Below are 17,382 nucleotides of genomic sequence, written 5' to 3'. Positions count from 1 at the left end.
ATTTAGGCGCCAAATAATGTGGGCGTCTTTTTTGGCGCCAAAAAATATGGGCGTCGCTTTTGTCTCCACATTATTTCAGTCTCATTTTTCATTTGCTTCTGGTTGCTAGAAGCTTGATGTTTGGCATTTTTTTCCCATTCCTGAAACTGTCTTATAAGGAATTTGATCTATTTTGCTTTATATGTTGTTTTTTCTCTTACATATTGCAAGATGTCTCACGTTGCATCTGAGCCAGAAGATACTACAGGAAAACCTCTGCCTGCTGGATCTACCAAAGCTAAGTGTATCTGCTGTAAACTTTTGGTAGCTATTCCTCCAGCTGTTGTTTGTATTAAATGTCATGACAAACTTGTTAATGCAGATAATATTTCCTTTAGTGATGTACCATTGCCTGTTGCAGTTCCCTCAACATCTAAGGTGCAGAATGTTCCTGATAACATAAGAGATTTTGTTTCTGAATCCATAAAGAAGGCTTTGTCTGTTATTTCTCCTTCTAGTAAACGTAAAAAGTCTTTTAAATCTTCTCTTTCTACAGATGAATTTTTAAATGAACACCATCATTCTGATTCTTTGGACTCTTCTGGTTCAGAGGATTCTGTCTCAGAGATTGATGCTGATAAATCTTCATATTTATTTAAGATGGAATTTATTCGCTCTTTACTTAAAGAAGTACTAATTGCTTTAGAAATAGAGGATTCTAGTCCTCTTGATACTAATTCTATACGTTTAGATAAGGTTTTTAAAGCTCCTGCGGTTATTCCAGAAGTCTTTCCTGTTCCTAATGCTATTTCTGCAGTAATTGCTAAGGAATGGGATAGATTGGGTAATTCATTTACTCCTTCTAAACGTTTTAAGCAATTATATCCTGTTCCGCCTGACAGGTTAGAATTTTGGGACAAAATCCCTAAAGTTGATGGGGCTATTTCTACCCTTGCTAAACGTACTACCATTCCTACATCAGATGGTACCTCGTTTAAGGATCCTTTAGATAGAAAAATTGAATCTTTTCTAAGAAAAGCTTATCTATGTTCAGGTAATCTTCTTAGACCTGCTATATCATTGGCTGATGTTGCTGCAGCTTCAACTTTTTGGTTGGAAACTCTAGCGCAACAAGTAACAAATCGTGATTCTCATGATATTATTATTCTTCTCCAGCATGCTAATAATTTCATCTGTGATGCCATTTTTGATATTATTAGAGTTGATGTTAGATTTATGTCTCTGGCTATCTTAGCCAGAAGAGCTTTATGGCTTAAGACTTGGAATGCTGATATGGCTTCTAAATCAACTCTACTTTCCATTTCTTTCCAGGGAAACAAATTATTTGGTTCTCAGTTGGATTCTATTATTTCAACTGTTACTGGTGGGAAAGGAACTTTTTTACCACAGGATAAAAAGTCTAAAGGTAAAAACAGGGCTAACAATCGTTTTCGATCCTTTCGTTTCAACAAAGAACAAAAGCCTGATCCTTCGTCCTCAGGAGCAGTTTCAGTTTGGAAACCATCTCCAGTCTGGAATAAATCCAAGCCTGCTAGAAAGGCAAAGCCTGCTTCTAAGTTCACATGAAGGTACGGCCCTCATTCCAGTTCCGCTGGTAGGGGGCAGGTTACGTTTTTTCAAAGAAATTTGGATCAATTCTGTTCACAATCTTTGGATTCAGAACATTGTTTCAGAAGGGTACAGAATTGGTTTCAAGATGAGACCTCCTGCAAAGAGATTTTTTCTTTCCCATGTCCCAGTAAATCCAGTGAAAGCTCAAGCATTTCTGAATTGTGTTTCAGATCTAGAGTTGGCTGGAGTAATTATGCCAGTTCCAGTTCCGGAACAGGGGATGGGGTTTTATTCAAATCTCTTCATTGTACCAAAGAAGGAGAATTCCTTCAGACCAGTTCTGGATCTAAAATTATTGAATCGCTATGTAAGGATACCAACGTTCAAGATGGTAACTGTAAGGACTATATTGCCTTTTGTTCAGCAAGGGAATTATATGTCCACAATAGATTTACAGGATGCATATCTGCATATTCCGATTCATCCAGATCATTATCAGTTCCTGAGATTCTCTTTTCTAGACAAGCATTACCAATTTGTGGCTCTACCGTTTGGCCTTGCTACAGCTCCAAGAATTTTCACAAAGATTCTCGGTGCCCTTCTGTCTGTAATCAGAGAACAGGGTATTGTGGTATTTCCTTATTTGGACGATATCTTGGTACTTGCTCCGTCTTTACATTTAGCAGAGTCTCATACGAATCGACTTGTGTTGTTTCTTCAAGATCATGGTTGGAGGATCAATTTACTAAAAAGTTCTTTGATTCCTCAAACAAGGGTAACCTTTCTGGGTTTCCAGATAGATTCAGTGTCCATGACTCTGTCTTTAACAGACAAGAGACGTCTAAAATTGATTACAGCTTGTCGAAACCTTCAGTCACAATCATTCCCTTCGGTAGCCTTATGCATGGAAATTCTAGGTCTTATGACTGCTGCATCGGACGCGATCCCCTTTGCTCGTTTTCACATGCGACCTCTTCAGCTCTGTATGCTGAACCAATGGTGCAGGGATTACACGAAGATATCTCAATTAATATCTTTAAAACCGATTGTTCGACACTCTCTAACGTGGTGGACAGATCACCATCGTTTAATTCAGGGGGCTTCTTTTGTTCTTCCGACCTGGACTGTAATTTCAACAGATGCAAGTCTCACAGGTTGGGGAGCTGTGTGGGGATCTCTGACGGCACAAGGAGTTTGGGAATCTCAGGAGGTGAGATTACCGATCAATATTTTGGAACTCCGTGCAATTTTCAGAGCTCTTCAGTTTTGGCCTCTTCTGAAGAGAGAATCGTTCATTTGTTTTCAGACAGACAATGTCACAACTGTGGCATACATCAATCATCAAGGAGGGACTCACAGTCCTCTGGCTATGAAAGAAGTATCTCGAATTTTGGTTTGGGCGGAATCCAGCTCCTGTCTAATCTCTGCGGTTCATATCCCAGGTGTAGACAATTGGGAAGCGGATTATCTCAGTCGCCAAACGTTGCATCCGGGCGAATGGTCTCTTCACCCAGAGGTATTTCTTCAGATTGTTCAATTGTGGGGGCTCCCAGAGATAGATCTGATGGCCTCTCATCTAAACAAGAAACTTCCCAGGTATCTGTCCAGATCCCGGGATCCTCAGGCGGAGGCAGTGGATGCATTATCACTTCCTTGGAAGTATCATCCTGCCTATATCTTTCCGCCTCTAGTTCTTCTTCCAAGAGTAATCTCCAAGATTCTGAGGGAATGCTCGTTTGTTCTGCTAATAGCTCCGGCATGGCCTCACAGGTTTTGGTATGCGGATCTTGTCCGGATGGCATCTTGCCAGCCATGGACTCTTCCGTTAAGACCAGACCTTCTGTCACAAGGTCCTTTTTTCCATCCGGATCTGAATTCCTTAAATTTAAAGGTATGGAGATTGAACGCTTGATTCTTGGTCATAGAGGTTTCTCTGACTCCGTGATTAATACTATGTTACAGGCTCGTAAATCTGTATCTCGAGAGATATATTATAGAGTCTGGAAGACTTATATTTCTTGGTGTCTTTCTCATCATTTTTCTTGGCATTCTTTTAGAATACCGAGAATTTTACAATTTCTTCAGGATGGTTTGGATAAGGGTTTGTCCGCAAGTTCTTTGAAAGGACAAATCTCTGCTCTTTCTGTTCTTTTTCACAGAAAGATTGCTATTCTTCCTGATATTCATTGTTTTGTACAAGCTTTGGTTCGTATAAAACCTGTCATTAAGTCAATTTCTCCTCCTTGGAGTTTGAATTTGGTTCTGGGAGCTCTTCAAGCTCCTCCGTTTGAACCTATGCATTCATTGGACATTAAATTACTTTCTTGGAAAGTTTTGTTCCTTTTGGCTATCTCTTCTGCTAGAAGAGTTTCTGAATTATCTGCTCTTTCATGTGAGTCTCCTTTTCTGATTTTTCATCAGGATAAGGCGGTGTTGCGAACTTCTTTTGAATTTTTACCTAAAGTTGTGAATTCCAACAACATTAGTAGAGAAATTGTGGTTCCTTCATTATGTCCTAATCCTAAGAATTCTAAGGAGAAATCATTGCATTCTTTGGATGTTGTTAGAGCTTTGAAATATTATGTTGAAGCTACGAAATCTTTCCGTAAGACTTCTAGTCTATTTGTTATCTTTTCCGGTTCTAGGAAAGGCCAGAAAGCTTCTGCCATTTCTTTGGCATCTTGGTTGAAATCTTTAATTCATCTTGCCTATGTTGAGTCGGGTAAAACTCCGCCTCAAAGAATTACAGCTCATTCTACTAGGTCAGTATCTACTTCCTGGGCGTTTAGGAATGAAGCTTCGGTTGACCAGATCTGCAAAGCAGCAACTTGGTCTTCTTTGCATACTTTTACTAAATTCTACCATTTTGATGTATTTTCTTCTTCTGAAGCAGTTTTTGGTAGAAAAGTTCTTCAGGCAGCGGTTTCAGTTTGAATCTTCTGCTTATGTTTTTTGTTAAACTTTATTTTGGGTGTGGATTATTTTCAGCAGGAATTGGCTGTCTTTATTTTATCCCTCCCTCTCTAGTGACTCTTGTGTGGAAAGATCCACATCTTGGGTAGTCATTATCCCATACGTCACTAGCTCATGGACTCTTGTTAATTACATGAAAGAAAACATAATTTATGTAAGAACTTACCTGATAAATTCATTTCTTTCATATTAACAAGAGTCCATGAGGCCCACCCTTTTTTGTGGTGGTTATGATTTTTTTGTATAAAGCACAATTATTCCAATTCCTTATTTTATATGCTTCGCACTTTTTCTTATCACCCCACTTCTTGGCTATTCGTTAAACTGATTTGTGGGTGTGGTGAGGGGTGTATTTATAGGCATTTTAAGGTTTGGGAAACTTTGCCCCTCCTGGTAGGAATGTATATCCCATACGTCACTAGCTCATGGACTCTTGTTAATATGAAAGAAATGAATTTATCAGGTAAGTTCTTACATAAATTATGTTTTTTTGGTGGTTGAAGATTCTTAACAGTTTTTGGGGGTCAAAAATGTTGTTTTTTAATTTTTTTCATCATATTTTATATTTTTTTTATAGTAAATTATATGATATGATGAAAATAAACCTCTTTAGAAAGTGCATTTAATGGCGATAAAAACGGTATATAATATGTGTGGGTACAGTAAATGAGTAAGAGGAAAATTACAGCTAAACACAAACACCGCAGAAATGTAAAAATAGCCCTGGTCCTTAACAGTAAGAAAATTGAACAACGGTCTGGTAAGTAAGGGGTTAATTAAATATTTTGTAAAATTCTAAACTTTACAGCCGAGACTGCTGGAGCTTCCTGCAGCTCAGACGTATATATAAGTTATGCGGTACAATTGGCAAAGTACTGCGTGACGTATATAGGGGTTAATTTCTGTAATTTGTAAAACCTTTTCTATATAATAACTACAAAGTTGCACAAACCCTTTGCTGAAAAAACAACTTTAAGGAGTCATTATAGTGGTAAAGGGGCTAAACACATAGTTAAAGTACTGCTCAGGATCTGCAGAGAACTGCTGGTCTCAAACAGCAATAGTTCTCTGTCGCTCCAGAGCCGCTTTGCAGAGGTTAAACACATAGGCTAGCAGGATCACTAGTGCTAAAATGACATGCTCTAAAAAAATGAATTGCTCTTTAACCTGTGTGCATTGGAGTTTTTTTGTTTTATGTCCCTTTAATTATTGTGCTCCAGTGTAATAAGCATTGGACTTATATTGAATCCTCTTACCAAATTTAAATAGTAATAAAGATGTTTCAAGCCATCTAGGTGAAACAACCTAGGGATCTAGCGCTTGAAATATTTACTGTGTTTTTATTCTTTGAAATATTGAATATGCAATGTGCTGCATAATAATTGATTACAAAAATTGTCTTTTTTTATTCAAAGTGATTTTTACAGCATCTATAATGTATACACAATGTCATAATGCTTTTGTAATTTATTTGGTTATTATTTATTAAAGTAAATATGGATATCATTCATTGCATATTGTATAAATAGAATTATACTACATTAAACTGTATAACAGATGACATTAATATAATATTAGTATATTAGTGTGCTAAGTGATATGAAGCTTTTTACCTGTCTGTGATTACAGGGTAGTTATCTTATTATTTTTGTGTTGGTTTTAGACGGGGAAACCTCTTATGCAGTAACACTGGAAAGTGTCTTGGCTGGTCATGAAAATTCAGTTTATGCTGTACACTGGCAACAATCTTTTTCGAAAGGTATAATATAATTTGTTGTGAATTTATTAAAGTTTTAATATACTGTATATTTGTATATTTTCTCTATAAGATGTATATGATGTGGTTTTTCCTGCAGATGGCAGCATTATACAACCAATGAGTCTCTTGTCAGCGTCAATGGACAAAACCATGATTCTTTGGGGACCAGATGAAGAATCTGGAGTATGGTTAGAGCGGGTAAGTTGTAAATAGTATTTGATCCACAAACATTGTATCATGTAATAGAATATAAATGTGTATTATTTTATTTGGCTGAATATATTATCCACTTTTTAATAAATATATGAATACTTTTTGAACCACCTTTCACAGCATATCAAACTAATTTTACTTAAAGAGACATCCCATTCAAAATTGCACATAGATCAATTACATCTTTCAATAGAAATATATTTGCAAAATACATGTATTGGCAAAAAATGCATCTAGTAAAAGTCATCACTGTTTTAGTGTTAGCATTTTTCTCTACAGCTGCTCAGAGCAATTAACAAATTGAGTAATTACTAGATGATTTAAGCACCTTAGGCTCTCTGAGCAAGTGCTATGTTTAAAATGCTGGCGCACGGTGCACACTGAAATACACTTTTGAAACAGTTATAGCTTTTGTTATAAGCATTTTTGCTAATACATGTATATTACAATAATGATTCTATTCACAACTTAAATGCATCCAGATTGATTCCAATTTTGTCTGGAACATCCTTTTAAGAGTTTGAGTCTATAACTAATAACATTCTAATAAATAGCACTAAACATTGCCTTTCTAAGATTTGCAGGAGTTTTAAACTTCCACAGTACATTGATCGGGGTCGAATGAGATAATCCGCAGTCAAGCTTAAATTTGCGTCCATGATTTATTATTATTAGCGTTGTGGAATCTGTTGCCACTCTACAAATAACTGATAATATTAATACGCAGTTGAGCTGAAATTTGCATCCATGATTTGCAGAAATATGATATTACCTTAAAACCGCTATCTGTCAAAGGCATTTAACTTACAAATGTTATATCCTAGCTTGCACCTAGGGGCACCATGTGTCCAAATACCTTATGATATTAACAGTTATGAGAAGCTATGAACACCACTTTTTTTTTCTGAACTATGCACCACTGGGTGACCTATATATGTATAGATGTTCAATTACTACACTGCTGTTATTTTCATAACTTATTTTGACAATGCAGCTTTGGCAGATACCAGGCCTTTTATAGTCCAGTGGCTGTGATGTAAGTTTAAACACAGGGATTCCCCTGGCCACGCCCCCTTCACTGTCGCACTGAGCTTTGTGATAATAGAATATTCTGCTTAGAACAATAGCAGGGATAACTTCGGCACTCACATATGTTTTTATTTTTCTACCGTTAAGTTTATTATGTGCATTTAAAATTAATCCAACTACCATGGTATCCAGGTCCATTAGCTATGTAATTGTATATGAACTATCTTTGCCAAACGTTAGCTCTCTATTATCGTGTCATGTACTGGGGTGATGGCACATCCAAGTTTAAACACAATGATTTTCCTGGCCACACCCCCTTCACTGCTGCACAGAGCTATGTGACAACACATAATTATGTTTATACTAGCAGTGGTGATAACTCCGGGACAAATGTATGAATAATGCCCCAATTTTCATAGTGATTATTTTCTTTTTGGTGAGTTTTAGCTGGTTATATCTCATGATCCTGTTGGGTGCACTACATTTTGTGGTGTGGTTTAACATGAACGTCCAGTAACTGATGATGAGGTCATTGTTCTAGTATTCCACAGAAGTTTGGTATATTTCTTAGGACTGATTATTTTATTTGGAGCTGGTATATAGTGTATTCTGCACAATCCTATGTTGATGGGCTGTTATTGTTTTTCATCACCATGATTGGCTGCCATTTTTGGCACAATTTTCACTGGGGTGGGACTTTGGTTTTTACTATCTTGTGTGGTCTGAGGAAGGGTACTTGCACCCTGAAATGCCACCTACGCAATAAATACAATTTATATATATATATATATATATATATATATATATATATACACACACACACACACACACACACACACACACACTGGGGCAAAAAAGTATTTAGTCAGCCACTAATTGTGCAAGTTCTCCCACTTAAGAAGATGAACGAGGCCTGTAATTTTCATCATGGGTATACCTCAACTATGAGAGACAAAATGTGGAAACAAATCCAGACAATTTGGAGAGAATGTATTTGCAAACTATGGTGGAAAATAAGTATTTGGTCAATATCAAAAGTTCATCTCAATACTTTGTTGGCAATGACAGAGGTCAAACGTTTTCTCGTCTTCACAAGGTTGTCACACACTGTTGCTGGTATGTTGGCCCATTCCTGCATGCAGATCTCCTCTAGAGCAGAAAGAGTGCCTAAATATGTTACTAACTCCCTGCCCAATGTGCTTAGAGGGATATGGCTGCACCTCACTGACAGGTCCAAAGTAACTGTAAAATAATCAAAATTCAAGAAGCTTTTCAAGTGTGTCTCAGGGTTGCGAAACAATGCACATTTTCCTAATAAAATGACAGTTTTAAATGCTTTTATAAAAAATATCTTTCGAAGGTGGTGGTCCACATAAATCCTTGCTTGTGGGAATTCATCTCCTGGCCACCAGGAGGAGGCAAAGACACCCCACACCAAAGCTTTACGTATCACTTCTACTTCCCATTTCCTCTCTGTAGTTCTTTGCCTTATCAAGGAGAAGGCAAGGAAAGAGGTGCTCAGAATTATTTAAGATTTACAGGGATATTAATCCCAGATTTTCCCTCGATGGATAGTTCCTAGAAGAGAGGGAAAAAGGCTGTGCAATGTAAATTTTGTCAATGGAGCTGTAATCACAAGCCTGCCACAGGTGATGCTGGGATAGTTTCATAGACTTCTGTTTAGACATGAAGCTCTACTCCCTCTGGAGATGGGTGTCCGCAGAAGTTTTTCAAGTGGGGCAAAAAACACAATTAAAAATATCAGTGGCAACGTGTGCAACAAGAGAAAGCTGCTTGTTGTACACATGATAGGCAAAACGCACATTGGCTCATTGGTATCTAAATAGTGACTCGTGGGTGCATAGGCAGCATGTGGTATTAATGTGTTAATTGACTTATAAGACATTATCTCTATTGTAATTGGGGACTGATAGAGGAGTAATGTAAAATTGGTTGTGAGACCAGATAAGTACTTAGGGACTGCATTTTGGGCACTGAGTTCTAGATTGGTCATTCCAGCCGTACACAGATCTGCATGATGCTGCAGATACACTCATGAAACGTCACACACCCCTGCATACTCGCATGAAAAAACACACACACCCCTGCATAAACTCATGGAACAACACACACACACCTTCATACACATATGAAACAGCACATCCCACAAACACATGAAACAACACACACACACCCCTGCATACACACATTAAATAACACACACCCCTGCATACACTAATGGAACAACACACACCCCTGCATATACACATGAAACAGCACACCCCATACACACATGAAACAACACAAACACCCCTGCTTACACACATGAACCAGCAGACCCAATAGGTACATGAAACACACACCCCTGTATACACACATGAAACAGCACACCCCATACTCACATGAAACACACACACTCTGCATACACACATAACACATACACACATGAAACAGCACACCCCATACACACATGAAACACACACACCCCACATACACACCTGAAACAACACACCCCTGCATACACACCTGAAACACATTCCATACTCACATGAAACATACACACATAACACACATATCCATGCATACACACATGAAACAACACACCCCATACTCACATGAAACACACACACTCTGCATACACACATAACACATACACACATGAAACAGCACACCCCATACACACATGAAACAGCACACCCCATACACACATGAAACAGCACACCCCATACACACATGAAACAACACACACACCCCACATTCACACCCCATACTCGCATGAAACACACACCCTTGCATACACACATAACACACATATCCATGCATACACACATGAAACAACACACCCCATACTCACATGAAGCAACATGTAATAGAGGAGGGTGTCTGACACTACAGCATCTGCTTATCTTTTCTCTTCTCACACATCAGGAAATTTATCCAGCTCTGTGGAGGAACTTGAATTCCTGTCAAGTCTCCAGATCTCCACCCACAGCAGTCGGGAATGTAACCTGATCTCAAACTGGAGCAGGGACCAAGCAAAACAAAATTCATGTGCTGCAGACAAATTTAAACAGCCTAAATATCCTAGTACAGCTATTTACCCCCCCCCCCCCCCCCCAGGCTGTGTATTGTACTCCGGTATTTCTGCTATTATTGTTGCCCCTCCTCCCCCAAAAAAAATGTTTACAGAAACTTTACCGCTTTTAATCCTCTAATAAACAGCAGCCCACAACATTATTAGCTCTGTTATACTGCAGGAGTGGTTGATGGATGGCGCGCAGGCAGAGTACAGGAGGAGGAGACTGGGTTACAGGAGGGGCTGTTGTGGGGCAAGCACAGGTGCACTGTGTACTAACTTTACTAATCACACATTTTCTTCTTTTTATTTATTTATTTTATTCGATATATGAATGTAATGTCTTAATATGAAATGGCCAGGGTTATCCATGCCCATCAGTTATGTTACGATTGCCGTTCTAGATTACTCTTATCCCGAATCAGGGACCTTAGAGTGCGTTGAGCCATCGGCCTCCAAGGTTTCCATGTCCCGTGAGGCGTGTGCCCCAGACCCTTTCTTGGCTATGCAAGCAGATGTCCCTATGGCTTTTACTCCTTCTCCGGGAAGGTGGCTTTCTTCCACCAGAGGTTACGGCACGGTTCCGCATGGCCATTTCTATGGCGCTGGCTCATTTATATCTCCCAAGTGAAATATTTTTAAGATACTGTCTGTGCTCTGTTAACCAGGGCCTGTCGGGCGTGGGATCGCCTGATTCAGTTCGGCCTCCTGGGGAAGTGTTGGCATCTGAGGCTTCAGGGGCCCCAACCTCAGGGCTGGGGTCTTTCATTGATCCGGCGAGGGATGATTTTGCCTTCCGTTATAGGCTGGCAAGTCTCCGTGTCCTTTTAAGACATGTTTTGGCAATGTTAGAGGATTCCGGTCCTAGTGGGCAGAGGGATCTGAGGCCTTAGATGCTGGATTAGACGTGTTGGGATGAAGCTAATCTCCTTAACGTCTCTGTTTTTCTTTTTTTTCTTTTATGTTTCAGTTCCAGTTCTGAGCTTGGGTGAATGGGGTCTCTGATCGGCTGGTCCCATTCACCCGCGGGTGCTGCCCTCCTTTGATTTTGGTCCGGATTGGATGTGTTTGATTTGTTTTTCTTTGCGATTTTGTGGTCGCGTGGACACTTCCACAGAAGTTGCGCACTTTTGGATAACAAAATTATGTTTTCTAGTTCATTTATAGAACTTTTGGGTCAAATTTTCTTGGACAGTTCTGGAGTGTACTTATACTGGTTGGGCGCTTTCTGCTGTTACGTGGGTTCATGTCACCCTTGTGGTGCTGATTTAATCCTTTCAGATTCTGAATGTCACTTGGCCTATTGATATAGACTCTGAGCTCGGATCCTATTTCGAAGTAAGAGGCCTAGTGTGTAGATATGTTTCCGAACGGAGGGTTGTGAGTTCCGATTTAAGGTAAGGTTGGCTTTTCTGGCTATTCGCCTGGGATACGGGTCTGACTTTTTCAGACGTCATCATGGTTCTTAGAGGTCCCTAGGGACTCAGAACCATAGTTTCCATTCCTTTGGAGTTGGGAGATGTGAATGATCTCCATGGTCTAGTGTCCTGAGTGGTGAACGATTTGCAGCCTCACTTGAGGTTTCTTCCGGATGTTGACTCTTTAGTCTAATAGTAGGGCTGCAACAACTAATCGGTAAGATTGATCATAAAAATAGTCAAAGAATCTCATTATCAATTAGGTGGTCAGCAATTAGTTGGTTAATTGCACAGCACCAGCTGCTTTAATCCAATGAACTCCTGCACATGGTATTGTGCAAACATTTTTTATTTATTATTTTTTTTTTCTATCCGATTAATTGGATGATTATTGTCTGATTAATCGGATAGAAAAAAGATTAAAAAAATAAATAAATTCAATTTTTTTGCACAATCTTAGTTGCAGTAGATTATCAGATTAAAGCAGCTGGTGCTGTGCAACTGACCAACTAATCGCTGACCACCTTATTGATAATGAGATTTGTTGACAACTATTTTTATGATCAAACTTACCGATTAGTTGTTGCAGCCCTATGCATTATTTTGCGGTGGCGGAGTCTCCTTCCTTCCCGTCTTTAGTTGTGTCATCTGGTCTGGAAGTGCGGGCATGTCCTTCCTTTGCTCAGACTTGCGTTTGCTCTAAAGAGGTGGAGTGCAGGGGTTACCCTGCCTTCTGTGGGGAGCTGCGGAGCCCCCAGCTTTTATCCTGTTAAAGGGGTTTTTGGGAGACCGATTCTGCAAGGATCTCTGGAGACTGTTGTCTCTTCCATATAGGATCTACCCTTGGTCTGACCATGGTCTTTCAACGCTCAGGTGTTATCTTCGACCTCGTTGCAGATCTAGCCTTCGGGCTTGAAAGTGGAGGTCAGGGGGGTCAGGTAGATGACCATGTATCCTCCATGCTCTGTTGGGGCTGGAGGGTGGTTTCTATTTAGCTCACTGGGATGGCAAGCAGAAGGTCCAGGGTTCACTTCCACCTTCGGGTGCTGGTTGTTACCTTTCCAGCGTGTGTAACAAGTAGTTAAGCTTGTCTACGAAGATTTACCTTGCGATCCAGGAGCACTGGGTGCCGAATCCTAAACTGGTCAAGAGTTCTTTCTGACTCTTGGGTTTGAGGTTGTTGCTAGGTCGTCAAGTCTATGGACTTTAGATGGTGCGCTCCTAATGATAGGAGGCAGCTTAGGGTTCCTCAGGAAGTTAGATCTTTCAATCGATTCCATTTTTCGAGGACTCTGGCCTAGGACCATGTCTCTCCCTGGATCGGGCTTTGATGGTTCTGTGTAACCTTAGGTTTTGTGTTCCCACGTGTCCCTTGGAAGGGGACGGGGTTCTGTTTCTCATAGGAGATTCCTATCTGCCTGAGGCTTAGGTTCAAGGTCTCTCTGACGGGTCCCTACTGGTCTTCTGGGGCATTTGATGTTCCTTGTTAACTCCAGCTGTCTTTTCAACTGGGCTGGCAATATTGGCCGAGGGGTCTCGCCTCTTTGGTAGGGTGGTTTCCGCTGCTTTAGTTCCCTTTTCTCTCCTAGAGTGGGGGATGGGTTCTTGTGTGTTCTCCTTGATTTGGAGTTACCTCAGTATCTATGACAACCTGTGGGTCTTTGATTTTCTTGCCTTGTAGGGGTTTTGTTCCCTTATTGCCTTCTCAGAATCTTGGCATAGGGAGATGTGGAGTAGTGACTGGCTCCACCGTTCCTGAAGCAGGAGGCTGTGGGTTTGAACCCAGGTAAGACTCCTGTTAATTGTTGGATTCTGATATTCGGATGCTGCGGGTCTGAGAACTCTCTTCCCTTGGGAAGTGCTTCTCTTTATGGAAGGCAGCAGTGTAGGGGGTCTCCAACCCGAGCACAAAGTCTGTCCTGACTCACGGTAGCATGCCGGTTTTAGTAGCGGTCGGAGTTCTCGGGGGTTTTGCTCCTCGTAGATCCATCCTTTTCTTCCAGAGGTCTGGGACTCTTGTCTTCGGTCTTTGACTAAGCCTTTGGGCTGGGACCATTACCCTGGAGGGAAGGTCGGGGATCGGTTGCTCTATGCAATATTGACCATTTTTTTCTTCTTGAGTCTGTCCTCCCCTACGGTGGGGGGGACTTTTGATGCCGTCCCCTTATCTGACGGCTTCTGCTGCTGGGAGGGGACGCTCCTTGGAGCCCGGTACCCTGGTTGGGAGCTGTTGTCGAGATTTTTGGCGCTATGCAGTGGTTTGAGTTCCACAATACCTTGAGTCAGCCTTCCTACCTGGGAGCTGGTCGTTGCGAGTTCTTGTTTTAGATGGCTAGGTGTTCTCTTGGAGAGCTCTTTGTTAGCTGTTGCGATAGTTATCCTGTCTATGCTTGTCTAGCCTGAAGATTTCAACTTGACTATGATGCATCAGGAAACTTGCGGTTTCTCTGGAGCACCTTTTGTGGTATGGTGCTGTGTCAGGGATGTGAGGGTGGCCCTTGGGTCCTTTTTGGGACGTTTTTCCCTGAGTATGGACTTTGTTTCAGGTCCTTGTTCTTCTAGGAAGTTTGTCTCCCTGGGCTATAGTTTTGTCCCAACCTTGGGTTTTTCTAAGTTTGTTTTGAGCATGTGTAGGATGGTCCTTGGGATCACTCTGGGGATCTATTCTCCCTCTCGTGGGCAGATTGAGGTAATTGATTCTGTTGGACCAGGTAGTGTTAGTCTTTTTTGGGGGATCAGCCTTTATTCCGTGTCTCAAGGGATGGGTTTTCTGCGGCCGTCATGGGAAATAAATTCCATGGATGCCAGTTTGGCTGGTTAGTGAGTGATCTGGGGCCCTTGAAGAGAGGATTCTTCAGTTTCTGCAAGATGGTTTAGATAAGGGTTGATCTGTCAGTTTTCTGAAAGTGCAGAATTCATCTTTTAGTTTTGTTCCACAGAAAGATTGCTAAACTTCCTGTTGTTAGTTGTTTTGTTCAGGCTCTGGTACGAATTAAACCTGTTATCAAGCCTATGTCTCCTCCTTGGGATCTTAACATAGAGTTAAGGGTTTTGCAGGCTCCTCCTTTTGAGCCAATGCATAAATTGGACATTTGTTTCAAATGATTTTTATTGACAATTTTCAGACAATAGCAATAACTCAAACGTACAATTATCATTCTTTGCATAATACAATAAAAATAAAAATAAACCTTCTAAATAAACCTGCGGGTGTTACAGCATTTGAGTTAGCACAAGAGAGAGGGATAATGAGGAAAAGAAAAGATCAATATTTAAAGAAAGAAAAGAGAGAAAAGAAAAGGGCAGAGGTGGAGGGGAAAGGGAGGGGAGGGGTAACTAGTTGTAGAATAAAAAGAAGTTTTCTCGCACTGTGTTAGGCTAACATGGTTAGTGAATATTATACTGATTTGTGGACAAATGAGAGTGGTTAGTAATTTAATACAATGGGTATCTTTACTACACCTTATTGCGCTCTTTGCTCCCAAATAAAAATGATGTCAAGTATGAAATCTTTTTTCCCTATCAAGCAATAGTGTCTTTTCTCAAGGGATAGTAGATAAGTCAGCTCTGATTCCCATTGACGGAAAGTGTGGGGGGGTGTTGCTGCTTCCAAAACCTAGGTATGAGTCGTTTGGCACTTGTGATCATCAGCTGTAATAATTTTTTGCGATAAACGCACTGTATATCTGGAACTAAGTTCAATAGTATCATAAGGGCAGTAAGGGAGTATTGAGTGTGCAGAGTAGTGTTAATACATTGTTCTATTTGGGCCCAATAATTCGACAATTTATCGCATGACCACCATATATGAGCCAAGGTGCCAACCTCTCCACAGTGCCGCCAGCAGATCGGGTTAGCCCCTGGGAATATTGCAGACAGTCTCTGAGGGTAAGGTACCATCGAGAGATGATTTTATAATTAAGTTCAGTTAGTACTAAGGATATTGAAGCTGAGTGTGTCAGTTGGAAACAACATGACCAATCCTCTTTTGAAAGTCCGGGCTGGCGCTCTGTCTCCCTTTTGGTGATAAAGGAGGGTAAACTGATCGAAGGAAGGGTCCTAAGTAGTTTGTGTGTAGTGAATAGGTGGGATTTATGTATGTCCAGGTTTAGGCATAGTTTTTCAAAAGGTGTAAGTGAGCGAAGGCAGTCATGTCTTTGCGGGCAGTCGAGGATAGCCTGTCGAATTTGAAGATAGGAGAACCAACTGTGAATTGGAGAACCTAGTGAGGCTCTTAGAGAAATTCTGTCCTTAATCAAGGAAGAGTCTGTAAGTAGAAATATAGGTAGATTTTTGTGGCTCAAGGTCTCAGTCTCAAATTTGAATTGGTGTTGTCGAAAAAAGAGTGTATTGTTTAAAAATGGGGTCATGGGCGAGATTATAGTAGAAAGGGTGTTAGGATGCTGGATAAGAGAATCCCAGATGGCAAGAGTTGTTTTAATACATTCACTAAACTTGGTCAAGGCGGGTCTGTGAGATTTAGGGAGCCAACAGAGATCTCTCATCGAAGTTTGCTGGAGTAGTGCTGCCTCAATTTGTACCCAGGTTTTAAATGGGGAATTATGATTCCACGCTATTATTCGGGTGAGGTGTGCCGCCTTGTAATATAGTGATAGATTTGGAAGATTAAGACCTTCTTCTTCCTTTCTAAAGTATAGTGTATGACGAGACACTCTTGGTTTTTTAAAGGCCCAGATAAAAGATTCTAACATTCTTTGTTGCGTGCGTAGAAATTGTCTTGGTATTGCGATTGGAAGGGCCTGAAATAAATATAGGTATTTAGGAATAATCATCATATTTATGGCGTTTATACGACCCAAGAGAAAAAAGAAGAATTTGCCAGGCACCTTCAATAACTTAAAAATTAGTAAACTTTATTGAATCAAAGTTAAAACATGTTTTAACTTTGATTCAATAAAGTTTACTAATTTTTAAGTTATTGAAGGTGCCTGGCAAATTCTTCTTTTTTCTCTTGGACTTCCTTTTGCCACTGCTAGGCACTTAGCTGCATTTGCCGGCTGGAGACGCGGACCAAAGTTATTGCTGATCAAAGACACAGTATCCCGCTGCATAGAAACATAAGTTTCCCTACACCCGGTACAGTTTACTTTTGGTATACAAGACATTCGCATTGGATTACGGGGACTGTTGAGATACACTTCTCCGGTTCCTCCGATTCAACAATATTGCATCAGAGGCTTGACTCCCCACAAGGACCAATCAGTGAGGAGTTTAGAGACACACCCAGGTCCGAGACACAGTCAGGCTGTTGGAGACGGCGTTTGTTCCGCTAATGGTGGACGGGCTGGGGCCCGGTGAAGCGCACAAAAGACTCCCGGGCTGCCGGAGAAGGATCTCATTCC

At 40.6% G+C, this 17,382-nt stretch overlaps 1 protein-coding gene across 1 annotated transcript in view; it reads left to right on the top strand.

Annotated features, from left to right (window-relative positions):
• The window catches only part of ELP2 (elongator acetyltransferase complex subunit 2), a gene marked incomplete in the record, with an annotated part of 749,242 nt that overhangs the window by 127,944 nt on the left and 603,916 nt on the right, over positions 1 to 17,382 (top strand). Inside the window, 2 exon segments of the mRNA XM_053714582.1 lie at positions 6,188 to 6,283; positions 6,381 to 6,481. Coding sequence (XP_053570557.1) covers positions 6,188 to 6,283; positions 6,381 to 6,481 — 197 coding nt within the window.

The sequence above is a fragment of the Bombina bombina genome, chromosome 5 (genome assembly GCF_027579735.1).
Source record: "Bombina bombina isolate aBomBom1 chromosome 5, aBomBom1.pri, whole genome shotgun sequence".
Taxonomy (NCBI): Eukaryota; Metazoa; Chordata; class Amphibia; order Anura; family Bombinatoridae; genus Bombina; species Bombina bombina.
This window is presented reverse-complemented; position numbering and strand designations above follow the sequence as displayed.